Source organism: Solea senegalensis, linkage group LG18, assembly GCF_019176455.1.
Source record: "Solea senegalensis isolate Sse05_10M linkage group LG18, IFAPA_SoseM_1, whole genome shotgun sequence".
In the NCBI taxonomy this organism is placed as follows: Eukaryota; Metazoa; Chordata; class Actinopteri; order Pleuronectiformes; family Soleidae; genus Solea; species Solea senegalensis.
This window is the reverse complement of record NC_058041.1, coordinates 10,179,245-10,202,980: the sequence shown is the minus strand read 5'-3', so window position 1 is coordinate 10,202,980 and position 23,736 is coordinate 10,179,245. Positions and strand designations below refer to the sequence as shown.

General features: G+C 43.6%; 1 protein-coding gene across 1 annotated transcript in view; it reads right to left on the bottom strand.

Moving 5' to 3' along the window:
• Positions 1–23,736, bottom strand: part of usp54b (ubiquitin specific peptidase 54b) — a 51,760-nt gene that overhangs the window by 11,653 nt on the left and 16,371 nt on the right. Inside the window, exons 3-15 of the mRNA XM_044014469.1 lie at positions 20,979–21,071; positions 14,806–14,940; positions 12,854–12,967; positions 12,655–12,737; positions 11,020–11,125; positions 7,483–7,629; positions 5,547–5,696; positions 5,084–5,276; positions 4,670–4,875; positions 4,130–4,347; positions 2,847–3,233; positions 2,459–2,586; positions 2,211–2,369 (exon numbers count right to left, since the gene is read on the bottom strand). Coding sequence (XP_043870404.1) covers positions 2,211–2,369; positions 2,459–2,586; positions 2,847–3,233; positions 4,130–4,347; positions 4,670–4,875; positions 5,084–5,276; positions 5,547–5,696; positions 7,483–7,629; positions 11,020–11,125; positions 12,655–12,737; positions 12,854–12,967; positions 14,806–14,940; positions 20,979–21,071 — 2,119 coding nt within the window. The remainder of the gene's footprint in view (positions 1–2,210; positions 2,370–2,458; positions 2,587–2,846; positions 3,234–4,129; positions 4,348–4,669; positions 4,876–5,083; positions 5,277–5,546; positions 5,697–7,482; positions 7,630–11,019; positions 11,126–12,654; positions 12,738–12,853; positions 12,968–14,805; positions 14,941–20,978; positions 21,072–23,736) is intronic.

The window sequence follows — 23,736 nt, the reverse complement described above, 5'->3', positions numbered from 1 at the left end:
CAAGGTTGAATGTACTCACAGCGATGTGTGTGCGCACGTGAGAGAGAGCCGAGCACATGTGTCCGTGTGTCAGCTACATGAGGATGAACACACACACACACACACACACACACACATGGTAGGACAGACAGGACACGGAATAATAACCCCTGATATAGATTTAGTTTGTGCTGAGCTGGAGGGGAAAACCTGCACACCTGCATTTCACACATGACTCACTCTCTCTCTCACACACACACACACACACACACACACACACACACACACACACACACACACACGAAATTTGGACTTACATTTTGTCTTTCCAGCAGTGTGTCAAACCTGTCAAGGCCTCTATGGACATAAGTCACAAATGTGTACTACTTAGTGTGCAGTAAGACGAGGCTCTTTCCACTTGATCACCTCTTTTTACAGTTCTTTCTTCTTTGGTGTTTAACGGCGGGTGGCATCCCTCCTGTTTGGACATTATTTAAGGTATGATGAATGATGTAATTGTACAGATAGTCGCATCAGAAAAAAAAAAAGCCCTCGTTTTGGCAGGTATTTTAAAGTCGATAATGATTCGTGCCACAGGACACAGCACATTTTCATTTAAATCCATTAAGGGCATGTTGAGTTGTCTCAAGTGAACAAATCTCAAAGTCATTGTGGGGCTTAAGGAAAAGTCTGGGGGATCGCCGCAATCATTAGGCGCCGTCGTGAATGTCTGTAGCAAATTTCATGGCAAATTTCTGGGTCAATGAAGTGAAAATCAAAATGTGCAAGATCGCTGCAGAGGTCCAAATACACTTCCCATAAAGCACCTGTTTGACCCTTCCTCTCCGCTGCACACCTACATTTTTCAAAACCACATTCTCCTTGTTTGTGATGACAATGTGTGGGCCCCCTAATCCTGAAATGAGATTACTCAGATGATGTGAAATGACAAATTGAGCCAAATATTCACCTACAAAAACCTCCTTTCTGAGCCACAGGCGAGATTAGAGTCTCCGCTTTTCCTGTGGCTAGTAAATTAACCGGTTAAATTAACATCTGTCATTAGCTGGGTGCTCCTTTTAAATGGGCTGACATTCAAGTTGCTCGTCAGAATGCACACACACACACACACTCACAGACACACAAAACCCCCCGATATATACAGTTATGAACGCACATACTGAATTAATGACCAAACAGAGAATATCGACGTAGGGAGACAGATGCAGCGACAGACGAACAGATGGGGGAGAGGACAGAGAGGAGGTCAGACAGAAACATGGACAAATAAGTCACTGTCACCACTTAACAAGACAACAGGTGATAATGTGACCCACCAGGTGAGGTTTTCACATAAGGATACGCTCGATCACAAATTGATGAAAAAAAAGGAAACGAGGAAAAAGTCTCACATCCGTCCATTAGAAATGTAATTGCCTCGGTTTAATTATTCTTTCGAGGTGAAAAGCGAGGGTGAATTTAAAATGAACCGAGTCACCGATGGCTCATTGGTGACTCAAAAGGCTCTTTGGAGAAGTTGCCTTTTACAGTTTTAAATGCAGGTATGATTCCCCTTAAAGAGGCAGTTCACACCTAAGAGACCCTACGATGCAAATAGTGAAAGTTTTCAAAAAAAAACAAAAAAAAAAACTCTAACCCATTCTCTAAAGAATCTACAACAGCGATTCCCAAGGTGTGACGGTACTGCCGGCTGTGATAAGTCATTAACTATAAATAAATAAATTTCATTTTCAGTTTTAGTAACTGGAAATATATACAATAGATTTAAAAAAAGAAAACAATCACATTTAAATGGTTGATGTTGGGTTTAACATTGGCATTTTATGTGTAAGTGTCTGCCAGTTAGGCCTAATATGTCAGTATTTGCACTCCATGTTCATTTTAAGAAATCTACGTTCATGGATAATTACACACGTTGTTGTGAAGCTAAATTGGGGGAGTTATTGATCCGTGTCTTGTGTATTGATCAGGGTCATGGTTTAAGGTCTGGGCCTCAGAGAGTTTTCAGTGGGCCCCTAGACTCTTTTGGTGATGGCTGCTCTATAATCTGTGGGTATGAGGACAAAAAACTGCCTTTTTTAAAAAAAAAAAATAAAAATAAAAATCATTTCCAATCCCTTAAACATTTATACTCCAAAACATTATTATTTCCTTCCTCCACTCACTGTTACACCATTCTTCCTTTTATTCTTCCTTCATTCTTTTCTTACCCTGGTGTTGGAGCTGGTCCAGGTCCATGAATTTGCTGGGTTTGGGGTTGAATCCCATGGCTGCCTCCCGCTCTGCCTCCCTCCGCTTCTGCTGCTCCTGCTGGCGGGCTCTCCTCGCCACCTCCTCCTGCAGCTCATCCAGCTCGCTGCGCCCTGAGCCTGAACACGGTGCACAGATATGAGGTGAATCAAGTGTGAATTGCAACAGGTGTGCGACGACGTACAGTAGCACATGCGCAGATGCACACCTGTGGCGGCGCCCCTGCCCCAGCTGGCTGAGGGCAGCTCCTGCAGGATGGCGCCACTGCTCTTCGACTTGGGCACTGAACGCCATGACGGGCCTGACATCAGCACCCGTTTCTGTTGCCCCACCTCCCTGTGGAGAAACACGCAAAGAAAATAGAGAGAGCAAGAGACAAAAGAGGAACACTGTTGAGAATGCCAACTATATAGATAGACAAATGTGTTTAGTGATTGATCTGTTGCTAAGTCCCTCTACCGTGGGACCATTTGTTATTATTAGTGTCACATTTATATTTGATGCTGATAAAGTGGAGCTGAATGGAAAAAGAGCGACAAAGGAACCAACCGAGGGAAAGAGGTAGAGACAGTAATCAGAATTTGTGGGTTTCCTACCTATCGGGGCTGCTGCTGTTTCTCTCACTGCTCTCGTAGCCACTCTCCATTCTCTGAATCAGACGTGGCTGATGCTCCACCCCTCTCAGAGGCGGAGGGGCAGGGGGACCCATCGTCCGCCCACTGCCCAGAGACCTGGGCTGCCCCACCAGCCCAAACCCCGTCTCCGACTCCCCAATCTCTCTCCGTTCCGCCTCCAGTAGCCCTGGCTGTGTGGGTGGAGTGGGTCCCGCCAAGGGGAGGGAGTCCCGGGGCTCCGGAGGATGAGAGGGACCAGGCAGGGTGTTGTATCCCAGAGAGGAGGCTCGCTGGCGGATGAAGATGCTGTCGATGTTCAGGGCCTCTCTCCGAGGCCTCCAGGTGGGCCTGTAGCGGCCTCCAGAAGAACTAGAGAGCCAGGGAGAAAGCTTTAATGTTACATGATAAATGATATGATTAAAAACTACTTAAAGACACACAAAAATGACCCATTTTACAGTTCGCACACACATACTTTAGAGCTTTAAACTTTCTGTTAATATGGCTCTTCTCATTTTGATGATTAGGGATATACACGCTTTCATGAACATCAACACATAATTGAAAGAAATGTTTTACAAAATGATTTTAAAATCAATTATGTGCAGTGCTTATAAAAAGAGGCCAATGTACAGTGTGTTTATACACTGAGACATAACCCATGTGGTCGCTTTGGATGTTTTGCATTAGTTGGAAAATTCTGTCCATGAAGACGTTTACAGACCACTGGTATCTCTGAATCATCTGCTAAATGTCAGATAATTATCTCGATAATTATCTACAATGACTGATTTGGAACATTTTTGCCCACCCATAAGTATTGTATTGTACTTCAGTTGATTCAATATTTTTTCAGAAAAGCCCAATAATCAATTAAATATCCCCTAAAAAATGAATAATTTTCCTCAGATTTGTCACGTGACCCCGACCTCTGGGGTCGTTTGGACAGAGTGTATCTATCAATGGTGACGATGTAATGGATCCATATTAACAACCTAATAGTGTGCGTATGAATTCAAAGCCTTCAAATACCCAATGTTTGACTTTTCACAGATGGAATAGGAAAGAACAGATTCAGCGAATAAAAGGACTAAGGAGTCACAATATGAAAAGTAGCACTGATGAGAAAACCACAACATTCCTCCACTCGACATTACTTCCATAATAACCACCAGTATGTACGTCGTCAAGTTCTCATCCGTCTGTGGTGACTTTTGCCAAACTTTTGATAGATTTGAATAGAAACCTAGCTATAGGTGCAGTACCTGGACTTGCTCTCACTGCTGGTGCTTTCATCCTCCCAGTGGGGGCCCCCAGCCCCACTCTCGCAGCCTCCTACTCCAGACGAGGAGGAGGAGGAGAGGGGACGAGATGAAGAGGAGGAGGAGGTGAGAGGCCGGCGGGAAGACAGGAGGAAGACGGCCGTCTCCTTGTACTCCTGCAGCGGAGGAGAGGGAGGGCGGGGGACCCTCCACTGCTGACTCTGAACATGTGAGAAGAGGTTGGGGGAGTAAAACCAATAACTTTTATTTATCCCACAGGGAGCAATTATCTAGGCAGCAATCCAAGTAAATATGAGGATGAGCACTAATGAGGCGCATAAAGAGAAATGTCTGTGATGATGAAGCACGGGACAAACAAGAAAAATCACTTCATTTCCTCTGAAATTTGAATCCTGACCTTTGTTTGCTCTTAGTTGCTCTGCAGATGTACAGTTACTCTTACTCTCTGAAAACACTGTGGTCACTTGTCTGTTTGCACTTGTCGGGAGTTTTCAAATTTGCTCTTTGTGAGTTTAAATTTGCCTCGTGGGTTTCCCAGCATTTACCTCTGGCGTCAACAGTGTGCGGTGGCGTGCCGATGTCGTAATTACAGACCACTGTGGTCTGGGATTCACTGGAGAGGTGGCTGCCTGTGGACTGGTGGAGAGAGCGGCTCCGAGAGGCGCGGTGACTCGAGCTCTCTGTTGAAGAGTCGGTGCGAGTGTCGCTGGATATGGATGGCTCCCGGCCTGGGAGAGAAGCAAAGAATGAGATGTGACCTTTTAGTTAATCCTGGTTTTCAATATGTTAATAGTCAAAGGAGGAAAACAAGTTCAGTCCCTGCAGCATATACAGAAGGATTACAGGGTTGAAGGTCAGATCTTTAAAGCTGTAACCTTGCATGCCCCAGATGATAAACACAAAGTAATCTGATCTGATCTGTCGTCTTTGCTGTACCAGAGTCTTCGCTGTCGTAACCAGCCTTGCTGCTGCAGTGCTGGAGCTCCAGCTGCGGGTTGGAGCTGGTACAGGGGTTGGGGCTCTCCTGCAGTATCACTGGCGTCCCACGGGGGTCAGCGTAGAGCAGCAGCAGGGGCTGATAGTGGCCTTTGATACAGCGAGACACCACGTCCTTCCACTTCGGGCCGATCTGTAGGAGCAGCATTGGAACAAGCACACTGCATGTTTCCCTTCCGTAAAGAAATGAACTCGTGTTCAAATATAGAAATGCAACAAAAGACCAAATTTAGCTCCAATACCTGCAGCCTACAGAAAGCTAGGATTACACCTTTGTCAGAGAAGTGGCATACAGCAGAGTCCCAGTTGTGCCTGCTCTCTCAGGCACAACTGGAGATGCAGCAGAAACTGTACAGTGCACCCTCCCTGTGCTGCAGCATGCACACTCCATACTGTGTCTTACCTCTTTGACGTGGGCGTCGTCGAAGTACATCCACTTGCGTATCTTGGTCTGGAAGAAGAAGGTGGAGTAGTGCTTGCCGTAGTAGCACACCATGCCCACCAAATAGAGCTCCGCCTGACGAGCCTTCTCCTCTGTCACACGGTAGAACAACTATAGAAAAAGAGAGAGAGGGAGGGAGAGAGAGAGAGAGAGTGAGTGAGTCAGGAGGGGAGGGGGGAGGACACAGGGATGGAGGGAGGGAGAGATGCAGGGATGAGAGGGAGAGGTGTGCAGTACAGGAGGAGATGGAGCAGCAGAAGAGTTAATGTGAATACAAGCACATTTTTGCTCACCTAGTATATACTGTATATATATATATATATATATATATATATATATATATATATGCTCTATGCAGTAATCCTTCACATTCTCCTCTTCCCTCTCCTTGTATGCTGAACACACTGTACAGTGCTGCGGCTTTTCACGCACAGATAATTCACACAACTCTTACAGTAAAGTCCGCTGCTGCTGATGCTCCTGCATGTGTCCCATACAAAAATGCTAGTGCTGATTTTGTGGGATTAAGTGCATTACTGTAACATGACCTTCTATTTATAATCCTATCTCATTTTAAGAGTTGTGACAAGACCAGTATATTAAAAGAAGATGAAAATAACATTATAATATAATGAACATGTCAAAATATAGGCTAGTGAATGGCTTTTCAGTTGTACAGAACAATTATCAACTCACAATAATGAAGAAAACCTGCAATTCATTTCTGAACACGGTACCTGGGAGGCTTGAAAAATGAACATTTATTGTTTTTTAGACAAACTCTTACAGAGAGGAAGGATGTAAAAGAGCAGCTGGGAACACAAAAATAAAGACAGCACATGCAAAAGGAGACAAAAGCAGAGCCACATCCACACATGGATTAACTACAACTACTCAAAAGGAAAGAAAAAAACAAACAACAACAATTCGATAGTTAATTCCTCCAATTGTAATCTCACGACTCCCCGCCTCTCAGAGCAGCGTGAGAAACAGGAGTGAGCAGCAGAGACACACGCTACAAGACCAAGTGGAGAACTTTAACTACAACACATTCATAGTCACCGATCCATTATTCATACATATCACATCAGAATGTGGACAATGGCATTAAAATGCATCAGCGTTGCTCAGTCGTGACACGGAGTATCAGGACACGTGTGTGTGTGTGTGTGCGTGTGTGTGTGTGTGTGTGAGGGTGTGAAAACTGCAGCAGGAGACACTTCTGTACATGAGAGTAATGGAAGTCAGGTCGATGGTGCGTGTTATGATTTGCCGTATAACTCCGGCAGCTGATGTCACGCAATCCCATCATGCAACACTCCAAAGCGACACCATTTTGACGGGAAGCGGTGCCATTCACATGTACACACACTACACGGTTCTTCCTCAGACACCGCACAAAGCATTATCCCTAACCTTTATCTTAACCGAACCAAAATTCAAATTCATCCTCATTAGGACCAGGTTTTGGTCCTGACAGGGTCAGCGTTTATGCCAGAAAATGTTCTAAAGAGGTAACAAATACACACAAACATGCAGACTAAGTGAGGACACATCAGTGACATAACCATCACAACTAAGTGCCTGACCTTAACTCTTACCCAAACCTAAATGCAATTCTAACCCTAAAACCATGTCTTAACCCTGAAAAAGCCCTTTTGAAAAGCAGTTACATCAGTTTGCGCTGCCTGAAGGTCACACACAAGATGCTCTGAGTTTGACCTTTGAGCACAGTGAGTCAGAGCTGCTCCAGTGACTAAAGGATTAATGCCAGTCTTTGGGTTCATTTTTTGAATTTAAGCTTCTAACAAAGAAAATAGGGAGAAAAACTGCAAAACAGCTCATGTGCCAGGTCTGTAGGGATGACAGTGTATATGTGTGTGTGTGATCCCCTTACATCTCCCAAACGGAGGCAGGTCCCCAGGCTGTGTATGACGTCCTCTGCCAGGTCAGAGTGGTCCGAGTCCCACACCAGCCCGATGGACACAATCTCTGGCGAGTTCATCAGCACCCGGCGAATACGCAACACCTCGCCACAATTGCTCTGTGATGGAGGGTGGGAGAGGAGGTTTAATAGAAAGGAGAGCATGTGATCCAACAGGATTTATTTATCCTCTGTTGTCAGGCACAGAGTGGAACAGCGGTGCAAACCATCCCTTCGGTTGGCAGCGATAGACACACGCTCGCATGGTAGACACAGGGATGAGGCAAAAGAGTCGGACAGTGAGGGGCAGAGATTAAAAAAAAATACAAAAACAGGAGAAATAGATGATGAAAGGGCTGTAAGAGAGAATGACAGAGGAGGAAGTGCTGTGCTGACTTGTATTTGTCCCTTGGGCCTTCTGTTGAGTTCAGAACCGCGTGTTCTGAATCCTTCCTTTGAGTCATGACCCACCGCAGAGCTGGTGCACACACACACACACACGCACGCACGAGCGCGCTGGCGAGGTGGGCTCGGAAACAGCCTGAGAACACCCTGGCAACCAGACACGGTGCCAAACACAACTCACACGCACATATGCACAAACACACGGAGAGAGCTCTCCCTTTGTGGATGACGGGCTGTCTTGCGCTGGCACGGGAAATGGCAGGAAGGTAATTTGCCAGGGTTTGCCTCTCAGTTCTCAGAAAGGGACACAAACCCCGAGCCAGGAAGCAGCAGCCAAAGCAGAGTCGCGCTGGGACACAGGCTATCTGTTAGCATGGGACACACTGATGGGACACAAAGGTTTACTTTAGAAACTCTCGGCACTGACGGCATTATTCACCAAACGATCAGGCAAACAGGTTCACTCGGCTTCATAATGCACCGCTGATCGATTTGGTGCAGTTGGGTCTCGGTGTATTATGTACAAAAAGGGTCTTTCCTTTTTCCGTGCACTGCTGTGGCTATGCAGAGCTTTTCAAGAGAGAGAGAGAGTGTGTGTGTTACATAACGGTGCTGTTGGTTTGTAGAATGCTGATTGTGGCATTCTTCAGAGCAAATGAAACAAGTGAGGAAAGCGTTCGCTCTTATGCTCCATCATGACTCACGCGGCATTGAATTAAAGAGACAATCCTAACTTTAACAGTGGAATGAAAGATGAGGAGGCAAAATGCTTGGACTTTTGTATGTGTATGTGTGTGTGTGTGTGTGTGTTTGAGTGTATTTGCACGGCAGACATTTTCTGCTTGTAATCAACCATCACAAATGAATTGTGGTTGTGGATGGGTTTCCTGGGAAGCGGGATGTGTGGTGGTCTTCCCCTCTTCATGCTGTGAAACATGGACAAGTTACTGATGAGCAGCGAAACCATCACACGTCTAAATGTGTGTAAAATGACCGAGATGTTGTCGTTAAAAGCACTGAACTCCAATTGTTTTACAACTCGGGCCTCGTTTTCGTAGTTTCGGTCATTACACACTACATTACACACTGGGATATGGCAACGGCAGCGGGATTACTATGACAAAGTCTGACGAGTGACATTTATTCAATTTATTTATACAACTGTTTTGGATGTGAAAGTAAAATGCATGTTATATATTTTTAGACCTTAAACAGCTTCAAAATGGGTCAATGACTTACAAAAGGCTCATAAAAGGTGCCTTTTTCATTCCCACGAACACTGTCCTTGCACTACTTAACTTTGGTGAGCGGATAAAAAAACTGCAAGAAGTGTGTAAAAAAAAAAAAATTATAATCTGAGACAAAAGACTTAGAAGTCATCACAACACCACATTCAGCAACAGTTATATAGTATTGCTTTAAAATGGGACTAATTGTCTTGTGTACCCTGTGGTTCATACCACATTAATCTCAGGGGACACACACTTATTATGCCAAATGCCTCATGGCCAAATGTACAGAAACTAAATGCAGAATCTTGTTTTACAAATAACTGTTGCTTGTAAATGAAAACATTGAAAATGACGTTTGTGTTATGAGAAACTTGATTCTTCTTCTTCACGGACTTTAACACTTGGCAGGTGAATTATGACATACAAGGGACTGCTGCAGATTATAGTAATATGAGTGTATGTCAATGGATTGATAGCCATAGTTTTGTTATACCTTCTGGAAATGTGCAGTAGTTTAACACAATGCAATTCCACTGAAACGGGAACTGTGATAATACGATGTCGCGCATTGCTGCACCTGTTGTTTCTGACTGAACTGGTCTGAATACGAGGTTGTCTCCTCACTGCGGTGGTCTTGTTCCTGCCAGTGTTTCATTTTTGCGTTGACCATAAAAAAATAGTTGTAGATGGCAGCCGCAGTACGCATTTACTTTGTGGACTATATTTTTTTGCAGAAATGATGACAATTATGAGATTCTTGTATGCAACTCGTAGCCTTCATTGTAAGCTGAAAACACAATGTGGAGCCCACAGAAGTGATGAAATTCACCAGGATCCACAGGGTCTTTGAAAGCAATCCAACACACTTTGAGCCCTGCATTAATTTCACTAGCTCTTAAGCAGTGGACTTGATTGTTGTTTGTTTGACAAAATGATGTCTGATGTAGAAAGTAACTTTAAGTCATCTCATATGTTTGGGTTTGGGTATTCCATGCATAGTCCTGTCGATTATATAAATAGAATTTGTGCGCACACACATACAATCTCTCAATCTGGCACCTCCAGTGTCTTCCAGCAGCTCAAATACCATCACTTTGTTTGAACAAAGCCCAGGACGGTAATAACAGAAGATCAGCACTGCGAGGGATGGAAGATAAACAGAGGCAAGTTTATGTGACTCCCGCAGGACTCCGCACACAATGTCAGCATTAGGGCCGGGAATTAACTATCTGTGTTCATTAGTGTGTTTGGTGTGGTGGAGGTGATGCTGCTGCTGCTGCTGCTGCTGCTGCTGCTGCTGCTGCTGCTGAATGAAGAGAGAGGGAGGCAGCTGCTAGACTGTGTCCAGAGATGAGGCTCGTTGGCAAAGTGTGGCGCGCGAGAGAAGGCCCTAACAGCACTCTCCCATGTGGCGATACCGACACACACGTGTGCCAGACAAAATAATCTCACACCTTCACCAACTGTGCCAGAGATCAGTCATGATTTGTGAACAAAAATATTCATTCCTTATTTCCGAGGAGCACGCGTCCTGTGCACATTGCTTTACTGCACAGGAGGCTGATGAGGACAAGTCCGAAAACATCTCCCTTATCAGAGAGTGAGAAAGAAAATGGGAAGAAAGCGCACATGAGCGGATGGTTATGTAACACAGAACATGGAGCAAATTATACTTTTAAAATAAAGTTCTCTGCACGATTTTGGCATCACAGATTTGGATTTGTTTTTTATAAGGAGGAAAGAGAGTTAGCTGTCCTTCTATTCTAAAAAAAAAAAACAATACTCCTTTTGGATTACACTAAAAGTAAAAGGGTGTAAAGACGGTGTCAAATTGCTAAATGTACGTGTAACATGTGCGTGTGTGTGCTCTTACAGGACAGTTGCGCAGGTCTCCCATGTTGCTGGCGTTACGGAGCAGTTCTCCAAACATGTCCGGTGTGGGTTTCTCTCTGCACTCCAGCATCCTCACTGCCTGGTTACTGCAGCATTAGCCACAAAACACACACACACAACAACAGAAATAAGTAAAAACAAAGCAAGTCTGCAGAGGCTTTTGTGAACTGAAGAAAAGAAAAGAAAAAAATGTATTTGTAAAACGGCTGTCTTCAAATAACGTTTGGTCCTGAATAATGCTCAGGCCAACTGGACCCATGGGCTCATCTGCTTTAATAGAGAAAAGGAGCACCAAGAACAAATCATGATTACCCAGCCATTCTGAGAAAAATCCTAAAGCTACATGACGAGTATCCAACAGAGAGCAGTAACGGCACGCAAACATTATTATGGCTACGGTTATTAACGCTCAAGTTCATCAAAAACAGGAATAATTCTAGTTTTGAGAGAATCAAGCCAGGCTTAAAGCAGAAAATCTGAGCTGTGTTCATCCCTTTTTGAATGCAACTGTCCTCTCAGGACAAACTCGAATGCATGTTATTATTGTTTTTTATCTGTGAACTGGTGAGAGTTTGTCTCGCAAGTTCATTCATTCAAGTTCGTTACCACGTATGGGGATTATGAGTGCAATTAATCAGCACTGTTTTTCCCCTTTCTAAGTATTCCTCTGAGCATAACGATGTAAAAAAAAAAAAGCTCTCCTCCCCTTGTCCTTTCCTCCTCCCCTTTCCCTCACTCCTTCCATTAAACTGAGATGAACTCAACCTCTCAACCCCCCCCCCGATTTCAACCCTTCCGTCACCCTCTCATCTCCTGAGAAAGCAGAAACTGTGTCTGAACATCTTGTGTTCACTTGTGCACAAATCACCATGAAGCAGACATTTATTTGCCTTGTTGTTGCCCTCTGATTATCCTCCTCATTTTGATTTTAGCATATTTGGCCATCGCCGCGAAAAAAACAACAGGCTCCACTCGGGGTAAAAATAGCCTGGCATCGCTAGCCGGCAGCTGTAGTGGCACCGACGTGCACCCAAAAACTTGAAAAAAAAGTGTTTATTTGTACTTCTGCCCCTCGTTTATCCCTTTATTTCCTCTGCTGTGTTTTCCTTCCAAAGGAGATATGGAGTGATATATCCCCTAATTTCCCTCTTGTTCACAAGGCTTTCCGACCCACTGTTTCACTTATAGATTTATGTCGCCCCCCTGGGTGCACCGAATCAAACAGCTGATTGATTACTTCCCCTGTTCCTTATTTCATTGACTCGGAGCGTGTGCAGTTTATATGTACAGTAACAGCTCGGAGGATGCGCACATCTTTCTGCTGTGTGTGTGGATGTGTGTGTGTGTGCAGGCTACCTTAAGAGATAATGAGACACATTATGCACAAACTCACCTGCTCTTGAACATATACCTGTGTGCGTAATGTGTGTGTCTGTGTGTGTGTGTGTGTGTGCAGCCGTGCTCACAGTACAGTTGTTCAGCAGGGATCCATGCAGGAGAGAAGAGAACACGCTGTACCTTCCTTTACTGCCACCCAGCCTCAGCTTGCAGCCAGATATACTGCATAGTGTGTGTGTCAGAGTGTGTGCGTGTGTGTGTGTGTGTCTGGACTTACCAGAGGGATGTCGTGGAGATGTAATGAACCATCTGAATGAAGGGCAGGGGGTCTGATGTGGCGCCGCAGCTGTTACACACACACTGCCAATGCAAACACACCCTCAGAATCATCACAAGACATTGTGTGTGTGTGTGTGTTTGTTTTTTTTTTAAAAGGTAAATAAAGCCCCAAAGTGAACCATGGGACAGTCTCCTACCTGTTCAAACAGAGTCATGGCAAACTTCTGGTGTGGTATGCAGTGTTTGGCTGTGCAGATGTCCTCTCTACTCTCAGCACTGATGTGGAAGTGGATTCGCATCAGGAGGTTCTCCTGAGAATCACATGGACATCAATTATGGTTGTGTGTCTACGTCGGCCTACGTGTTTGTTTTTGTACAGTATGGTTGTGTGTGTGTGTGTTTGATGGTTCTCTTGTTAATCCGACTGTGGGAGCAGCCTCTATATTTCATACGAAGCCGACGGATTTCCTGACCGAACACATTTACTACCAATCGATCAGACAGCGGCTCTAAGGCGCACACATAAAACACACACGCACACTGTGGAGGTCTGTAAGGCAGATAGAAAGAAAGGGAGAGAGAGTCTGAAACTGAAAGCAACAGGAAGGCTCCAGGAGACAAAGTGCTGTGAGAAAAAGCACCAAACAAGCACCAAACAAATGAAAACCTGTGACTAATGACGTACTCTCTCGTTTACCCTTTCTTGAATTCATTCGTTAGCTTCCCCGCCGATCATTTTGCAAAATTGAGTCCCAGCTGACACTGGGTGAGATGTGCGGTACATGTGATGACAGTGGTCACTGGCCACTCGAGCCTCGCACATGCAGGACATGTAGAGTCTGATTTCATGTCTTCTAGGACTGGGGGGCGGCAATCACAGGGGTACCTCACAGTACGATACATGGTCCGCGATTCTGTGATAATCAATATATTGCGAGACAATCATAAAGCGGTACGTCACAATATTGGCCTGTGAAAAGTTAAAAGGGCAGGATTTCTCCATTTATTCACAACATAGAGAACAAAGTGCATAGAGTCTGCGTGTTGAACGTGGATGGAGTGTCTCTTAACGTTGCTTTCTCCACCATTATCCCACTGTAAACTCCCTCTTCTTTGGCACCTTAATTTGTTCATTAAAATATCAATATTTGCCCTGGCGTATTAATTACTGTATTGCACGGGGAAGGACGATGATATATAACTGAATCAATATTTTGACCCACCTTTATTTCGGACTGTGGGAGAACATAGAACACAGAACAGTGCTGACCGCTGCACCACTGTGCCAGTGGAAATAATAAGGGTCTTTTTTGCCATCATTCAACTGACTAAGCATGAAAAGGAAAGAGTGGAGGTTCAGTGATACCACTGATTTCTGTTCAAGCAACATCATTGACGTGCATAACATTGGGTGATTTTCTTTGTTGTTGTTGTTAATATTATTATTATTATTCTGCCTCTGTTTGGTCTTTGTGTAGAGAAGTGACTGTGTCTAGCACCGCTATCATACCTGAGGGTGCGTTTGTGTGTCTACAGGCCGGCGGGGATTTAGTGTTAATCCCATTAAACTGCTGAATGACCGGGTTTTTTGCAGTAGAAGTCACTTCTGAGGCTTTTTGTGGGAACGTCTTTGTGTTTTCAGTCATACTCCGACCTGTTTGCTTTGCTAACACTTTGCTGCTGTTGCCTCCTGTCTAAAATGAACCACTTCCTGTGTGCAGGATCTAAACACTGCGATGCTGAGCAACACACAGAGCAACAACACATTGCGCCAAGTGATTTGACAATGAATGTAACAGATTAAATGACACTGCAGGCCTACAGCACACTATACTGTATACACAAGTAATTCTGCAGTCATTACAACTCTTGATATTCTTCACAGTTTTAATGCAACCTTATTACATCTTTAAGGCTTAATTGGAAACGTGTGAATTGTTCGTAAGTGCAAAAATGCAGCGGCTACACAAAATGGCCCAACAACACAATGCAGAACATATTACTTTGAGCTTGCTGCACTGGTTATCCCTGCAGCGAAGCCCCGGGAGTTCCTCAAATAAGCTTCCTCGCTTGTTCAATGTGTGTGTGAGAGTGTGTGTGTGTGTGTGTGTGTGTGTGAGAGTGTGCCCATGTATTGTCGCAGACTCACAAAGCACTCGGCAGCGTCATCCATGATACCCAGCTGAAAGCGTTGTTCGTCTTGAAAAGTCTTGGCCAGAGCGCTCCGCAGTGCATCTGACGGCAGCACACGCTCACTGCTGAACTGGAACTGAGCAAAGATACTCTGCAGACACACACACACACGCACACACACATCCATAAAGAAATTCATTAATTCTTTATTTTACTGCTACAAAAACACACATACCTTAAATGCTTTTCCTGAGAGACCCCTTCACTGTTGGAGTGTGTCCATGCACACACGCGTGTGTATACACAGTGTGTTAGTGTACGTTGTTTTTTCATTATTTATTATCATCATTATCAATTCTCTCAGAGTGAAACCGAACCCTTTTAACACATTTGTTCAGTAAATCAGCTCCGTGTTCTGTCAAATGATCCATAAAACAGAACCAGTGAAGCCAGTTGTCAGCTTGTCAGGACCAAAGGGGCTGCACAACAATACCCAGGCCGGACTTAAACAAACGCCCCCACAGCACAGCTGGCCTCAATATCAGTCTGTATCAATAATAAATGGCATTTGTAGTACACTTTTTTTTTTTTCCTTCCCTGATAAAAACTGCTCTCCGAGTGCTTTGTAGCGATAAAACAGAAACCAAATCAAACTGTTGCAGCGGGACTCAGAAGGAAAGCTAGGCCACTTAAGCGTGTTTCAAGGGCAACATCGAGAGACCAAAGAGGGGGATCAGTCAATATGGAGAAGAAAGTGTTGTTTGCATCCATGCAGGTATACATACAGACAATCATTTCTGTTTTGCCCTAATGCTGCTTTAACAAGTCCATGTGTCGACATATATTATTATTTCAACTAGGGCTGAACCGATTGCTCAATTAATCGATTATAAAATGTTTTTAAGGAATCAAAACAATTTTTCCGACTTTTCAACTTCTTAAATGTGAATATTTCTGAATAATCTTTGTTTTTTTTGGACAAGACGAGACATTTGAGAACATCATCCTATCCAGGTTTGAGAAACGCTGGTCAACATCTTCTGACATTTTATGCACCGAACAATTCCTCGAGGAATCGAGAAAATAATGGGTTATCAAAAACATGAGCTGCAGCCCTGATTTCAAAATATGTCCAGGAGACGGTGGCTTTGCTCTTATGGAACATTTGTTCACAGAAACACCGCATTTTAAATGCTACTTAACAGATTTCTCATTTATTTAATGGAAAGCACGGCTGACCTCATCTATACATGTGGTGTCGATACTGTAACTACTAAAAACTTAAAGTTGAAAGCTTAAATGATTCAGTAAAACAGTTTGGATTATTAGATTTGAAATAAGTGATTTTGTCCTTCTGTTCTGCTCTTATTTTAATGGTAACATGACCCTCCCCCGCTCTGCAATTTTAAATAAGCTATTGATTTATTTGGTAAATTTGAATTAAAACCAACTTTGCACAAATGACTTCTTTCTGCTAGTTCAGCATAAAGATTTCAAACTATATATAGAGATATAGAGATGTCCCGATCCTAATCTCAAGTAGGCGATTGCTGATCTCCGATCTCAAGCATCGGACTCCTCAGAGATTGGCAATCGCCCCGATCACCTCTCCCCTGATCTCTTGTTTTCCAGCTGTCAGCGACTTTGGTGAACAGGTTCTTCATGTAGCTCAGTTGTAGAATGTAGCAGGACTTGATTTGGGTGAGACTCGCAGGGGCATTTATTTTACATTACCAGTATTTAATGAAAATCGAGTCTAAAAGTGCTTGTGCGCACTCACATGTACATGCAGAGAAGCGATATTTTCACCATTTTGGTTGCAGTTTAATTCTACTGCAGCTGTAGCTGCAGCCTTGCAACGGTATCTCTAAACTTCAGACAGGATCAGGGATATTATTTGTTTCAATGATAGTGACCTTTAAAAAAAAAAAAAAAAATACATAAGATGACATGTGCAGCTGTTACACAAGTATCACATCAGGACTCCACAGTATCAACAGAACAGATCAGGAGATCTTTACTGAGCAGTCTTGGTGGGGGTAGATGCTTTCTGGGGTTCTTTTACTTATTATTCATATAAAATGATGTAAAAAATAAAATAAATACCAGTACTTAGTAGTAAGAGTGGCAGTAACAGTGGTTTTAGTAGTATTTAGATAACAACAATCACTCTGTGGTTCATGTGGGTTGAAAGATACAAACATGATGTGATGATTTAAGGTGGAACATTAATATTCAGTCCAAACTAAAGCAGCGGGACTAAAATATTTGATTGTGGCTAAAGTGGCGACGTCTTAAGTGGGGGAGAAAAACCACCGTGGATGCTTTCCACAAATGTTGTATTTGCATTTGAATACCAAACGTGCGCTAGAATGCGATTAGAACGTGTCACTAGTTTGTTTGGAATAGGCTGTTTATCGCCACTTAAGGTCCAGCTTCAACTGTTTCTCTATGGGACAGCACAGAGTAGGTTTTCTTCACTGAGCTTGATGGTGATTGGACAAAAGCTCTGAAAGGCGGAACCAGTGTTTTGATTGACAGAAACATACATGACAGCGGAACCTCTTCTACCTCAGTCGTGTGTGGATGTTGTGAGGGAAATAGCTGCTCATTGTGTGTTCTTTGCTCGGCGACACATGCACTCTGTAAATAATAACACTGTTTTCCATAATTATCACGTTTCTAACTACAGTCCCTAAAACAGGTGTCAGTGTGACGCTTGGGAGCAGCACCTGGCCGTCTGTCCAAGCGATAATTCAATCAGTGATTATTTGGCTGGAAACCAGCGGGTGCTCCGTGTCCAGAAGACTCACAAACACGACATGAAGTGACAGAAAGCTGTTCCAACACGGGCTCCATGTTTAGCTGCGTTTCGAATGTGCAATCAAACACAAAGCCTCCGCAGGCATTAGCTGATCTATTTTGTATACGTTTCACAACTTGATTTGTGAACATGTTGTAGGAGATATGATGATATTTTATTATCAAAAACCAAAACAGCTTACATTTCTGTGGTACTCTCAGAATAGCCTCTGCATGTTGTCTAAATTGATTGCTGTGGTTGTACTTTTTGTCTAAATTGATTGCTGTGGTTGTACTTTTTATTTTATTTTATTTCATTCCAAACAGCGGCAAGTTATTAAAGCGCGATTAATTAATTATTTTTCTGGTTATGGCTTCACTGCTCGGTTAGGGTGGGATCACAGTTTTCGCTGAACGCTGCAAATACTAAAGACTGCTCAGGACGACAATTATATTACCATTGCTGTAAAGTATTGAACGGTTATTGATTGAAAGGATGTGTTTAGATGAATTGATTATCAGTGTGTACAAGTGATTTATCGTTGCCTAGAAACGGAGATGAGACACTTGTGAGAGGTTGGGAACAAAAGAATGTTTTCGTTTTTTACTATTACATGATAAATTATATTATAAAATAATGTGAGGGTGTCAGACTTTGAGTACGGACTACATTGCTTTAAATATTGCATAGTTTACTTCACACCAAGACCTATTTGGCAAAGTAAATGTGTACTAAAGAAATTCAAAGAGATGTTTGTGTTTCATGATATAAATATAAACCTCACATCTCCATGGTTACCTAAAATTAAAACACTTGGATTTCTTTCACAGTGACACCAGCAAGTTTTACTTTTCTCACACGAAGTTCCCAATAGGTGAATGAATGCTGACACGTCACTTGGACTCGACCAGTTTACGTCACAGATCCACAGAGATCTGAGATTGTCTCCTAGGTTTTCCGTTCCCTTTCTTTGCGGTCGCTTGTTTCAAAGTGTCAGAGGTGATGTTTTTTATCGTCGTTTAGCAGTTGTGGACGGTCGTGATCGCAGAGAGCGAGAGCGCTGTAGTCTGCGAGTATGATTCAGTGTGTGCAGGCCGAGAGTTGGCAATGGGGAGGGTAATGCAGTCGTGCTGACAGGAGCACTGTGTGTGTGTGTGTGTGTGTTCCAGGTATTACTCATGTTGTGGGGACCTAAATCTGTTTACACAGTTACGTTATGGGGACTTGTCTTCCTTATGGGGACAAAAAAACAAGTCCCCATAATGTAAATAATTCAATTTTAACGTGGAGGCATGGTCTGTATGGTTAGGGTTAGTTTAAGGTAACGGTTGGGGTTAGGTCAGTAGTCGCTATGGTTACGGTTAGAGTGAATCTCCAGGAAATTAAAGTAAGTCAACATAGTGTCCTCTGAAGTCATGGAAACCAGTGTGTGTGTGTGTGTGTGTGTGTGTGTGTGTGTGTGTGTGTGTGTGTGTGTGTGTGTGTGTGTGTGTGTGTGCTGACTGCAGCAATGCGCCAAGGAGAATGGAGGGGGGAATATACCCTACAGTGTGAAGGAGGGAGGAGAGGAGGAGAGCTGAGGCTGAGTGAGTAAGAGAGGGAGATGTGTGTGTGTGTGTGTGTGTGCACGCACGGACACGCACAAGCATGCATGTGGTGGTCTTAATGTGACGAGAGGAGCAATCTACACCAACTCCTACATCCATGAATCTTTCCCCTTCCCTCTCCTATATACCCCTTCTTCCTATTTATCATGTGTGTGTCTTTGTGTGTGTGTATTGTAGGTATATGCATCTAACTGTGTGTGTTTTGACTGTTGAGAGAGATAAAGTGTTGCAGTGATTTCTGGAGGAACCGCCACAGGCAGCCTCAGAACTCGTGTTTACTACGACAGCGGGCCCCTTTAGCTGCTGGAGATAAACCCAAAATTCACACATGACGCCAAAATAAAAGAGCCCACAGTTACCATTCGTCTCTTTAGGCTGCGCTCAACGGCTGGCTGAAAAGCTAACATGCCATTAAAGCTCATTTGGCGCATGTCTCGCCTGGTTATTCGGAGACTTTAATCCTCCCTTTTGTAACTACGGCTACAACGCTGACTTTAAGACTCACTTTATATCCGACAAAGGACGTGTGATAAAAACCGTCGATTGTACCTTTGATTCCTATACAACCCTGTCTTGTGTGTGTGTGTGTGTGTATGAGGAGCATCCTTGTGTGGTAAGAAAGATTTGTGAGAATCTTGTTGAACGTGTGTATCGCAGTGTAACGTGTGCAGCATGCAAGTTAGATTTGTGTGCATGTACTGATGTGTGTTTATGTGCTTGTGTGTGTGTACGCGCAGCACCATTCCAGCGTTGGCTCTGCTGGATCAGCACTTTCAGTCGGCCAATTAATTACGGAGAGGCGCATGAGACAGAACAGCGTGTGGAACACACACATCGCCAGTGCTGCGCACACACACACACACACACACACACACACACACGTACAGCAGCGCTTCACACACACACACACACAACTCTTCCCCTCACTCAGACACTTATTGTCATCGGCGACGCAACAAATGGCCAAAGCGGCGCCGCATAAGTCTCGTTCATTACGAGGCTTTCATGATGTTACACGTCATCATCTTCCGCTCGGCGCGCAGCAGCTGGCGGAACACAACAGTGGTTCAACCTGTAACTATGTCAGTAAAGCTTTTACACTGGCTGCGTCTAAGCAGCTCCTTACTGGTAAAAATGGCCTCGTGCAGAGTGTGTGGTGTTTTGTTTTGGAGGTTTTTTTCCCCCTCTACACCACGGTGAAAGAAAAAGAGGCAGCAATACAAATAAAGAAAGGCTGTCAAACAATTTAAAGTGCTGCAAAAGGTGTTTGGAATCAAAGTCTTAACTGAGAGGAAGAGGGGAATATAAACCTTGTAAACTTGCCACTGATTTTAGCTCCTTTAACAAAGGAAAGACAGGGACGTGAGGTAAGGAAGGAAGGAAGGAAGCTAGGTAGGTAACAGTCCTCTCATCCGCCTCTAACACCTAGAAGTAGCTCTGCTGCCATGAATGAAGCCACTGCTTCATTCATGCTGTCATACACTCATTCACGTCTATATTAAAGCCAGCAGTTACCTTTCCCACAAAGCACAAGGAACAAAGTGCACACCATAAAATGTTACATAAGTCCCACCAGGTAAACCTATTTTTTTAGATGTGTGTAATAGATTGCATATAAATGAATCTACAGTGTGTTATGTGATTTATTTCTTTTTTATGTAAAGACTCGTGTCACTCGTATCAAGACACATCACATCACTCCGCAGGTAATCTGAGGGAAGTCTGGTCAGGACAAAATCCCCTTCACGACCTGAGTTTCACAGGTGCGAGCGTCTTTACCTTCAAAGCGCAGAAGATGCACGAGTCCTCCATGCACTTGTGCGTCGTTAGCTGTCGAAAGCTTCGGCGAAAGATGTCGAGGTGCCACAAAACCTGGGAGACAAGACACACGCACAGAAAGAGCCGATCAACGAAAAGATCGACTTCTGATCGACTCACTCGAGATCCTGTATCTAGATATGAGGTTACTTACACTCATTGCATTGTTATACAGTCACTAAGTATAATAATCATTAATGTTCAATTGTCTGTTCAACATGCAGTCATGAGTTAGCCAAGAATGAAGACATGACGGTGACACAAAAGGCTGTCTGACACTGTGTGCAACAGCAGTCAGTGACAGTGAAAGTGTTATGATGACGTGGTACATGTACATGTCAATTTAGAGTGTCCAATTTGCCTAATCCCCTAATCTGCATGTTTTTGGACTGTGGGTATGCGGCGTATCAAAAAACAACTCACCACAAAATCACAGTGCGGAAGAGGTTTGGCTTACAAATCATTCTATTACATGCTGAAACGATGAGGTTTCTGTGTGATATTTAACACAGTGATCACAGGTGGAATCCCACTGTGAGTCGCAGTCCACGTGTCGTGTCATGAAAACATCACACGAGCGATGACATCGACTCTGGTTACAAACTTTAGTTTGATGTTTTGGGTTCATGTGGCTTTGAAAGTCAATTGAAACTGAATCAAACAAAGAGAGAAGGACGCAGAGAATCGACACCTCAGACTGCAGCTCTGTGTGGCTTTCAGCCATTTCCCCGCGCGAGCTTTTCGACTTCATACATTACAGCAAGAACGCGGAAAACGACCATTGCATACCCCAAAGAAACGACTGCATGCAGGTAAGACAATCGTGTCTTACCTGGTCTTACTGTCTCTCTTGCCCTCACACACTCATGCATGTATACACACACACACACACACACACCCTCTCTCTCTCACTAATGTATAATTAGAGGAAAGAGCTTTTAGTACATTCATTCAACAAGCTGAAAGATAATATTGACACAACTCTGTCCCCAAGGCTTCCCCTGAAATATGCAGCACACACACCTACAATATACAATATCTGTGCATATAGACACACACACACACACACGTATAGTGCCACCTTAGCAATACAGGTCTGCATTTTGTGTGTGTGTAAGGAGAGAGTGATAGGTGGAGGAAAGAGGGGGTGGAGGATGACAGACTGCATGCTGACGCTAGTGTATGTGTTCTATCCCCAACCCCCCACAAACCCCCTTTGCCCCCACCTCTCCCTCTCTCTCTCTCTCTCTCTGTAGTTTATTTGGCCGTGATGAATCGGCTCAATGCACAGCACTGCAGCAGCCACAAGGAGGGCACACTCTCTCCATGCCCATCTCTCCTTATTACTATCCATCCATCTATTTATCTATCTCCCTCTTAAACACACGCAACATTTCTCCCCCTGCTCTGCTCTCATTTGTAACGTTTAATTCTCCCCTCTCCCTTTTCACCTGTTCTTTGTCCTTCGTCTCTCACCGGCTTTAAAACAATGGAAAGACTGCAGAAGTTTCTTGGTGGGGAAAAAGAAACTACTGTAGAAACATAAAAAAAAAAAGTGAGACATGCACAGAATAAAAAATCTGTTGTTGTTTTTTTTTAAAGTCACTTGCTCCTTGTATTTGCAATTTCAATGACAAAAAAAATGAGACTCAAGGAAGAAACATTCCTATTGATTGGTTGTGGTGGCCTTTGATGGGACTGTCCTGGTTTGTATTATAAAAAAAAGTAAGCTCAGGATAGCAGCTCAAAAAGACCTTTATTTGATCTTAATTGCTCTGCTGTTTCTATGCTAACTCAAGGTGTCATCAAATCAACCAAGACTAAAATCTTAAGCATTACAAATGGCGCTTTTCCACCATACGACTCGGCACAGCACGGCCTGACTCGGCTCGGTTTGGTATAAGACACGCCTCTTTCCATGACTATAGTACCTTCTCTATGTGGGCGGGGTCGTCGTAGCATGGCTGCACAGATCTGCTGTGACGAAGCGTGAGAAACTAGTGACGAGCAAAGCAGTTTTTCAGTGTACTGAGTCATTAGAACTGGTTCAGTACTTCCTGCATGCATGACCGGGGTTGTGATTGAGCTCACGACTGCCGGCTTTCGCCAGTGCTGTTGCTAAATACACCAGACGATTTTAGAAATGTCCTCGCTAAATGTTGGAGATTAACGCGCTTTCGGGATTTTTAAGTCTTTTTAACTGATCTACAGTTCAGCATTGTTCAGTTTGATTCCTGACTCTAAGTCCCGATTAAACATACTGGTTCACAGCAACTGTGGCCACAAGTGACATTAATGTTGGTAAAAGTATGGAGAATATGGCCGGGGAGACGATCTAAAGATTATTCTGACAACCAGTAAATCATGAAATCATATATGGTAAGTGATGTCACAAGGATATCTCTGCATTCTCTAGAACTGTACACATGACCTAAAGCTTATTATTGATTGGACATCATTTATGATCACATGGTGGGAATGACTATCTGTGAACACAGCAAATTACATCATATATTGATGTAATGTGTTAAATCCAGTGAATCAAATGAGATTAGACACACAGTCTGCATCATACATGAGCCACGTTGTTTGTCAGCATACAATACAATGTAAATTGTAATGTAAATTAATATTATGATGGCGCAAAAATGCACGATTGACCTGGTGAATGTACTATACAGTGCACACAGACAGGAAGTGCAGCCATCACTTCATATCA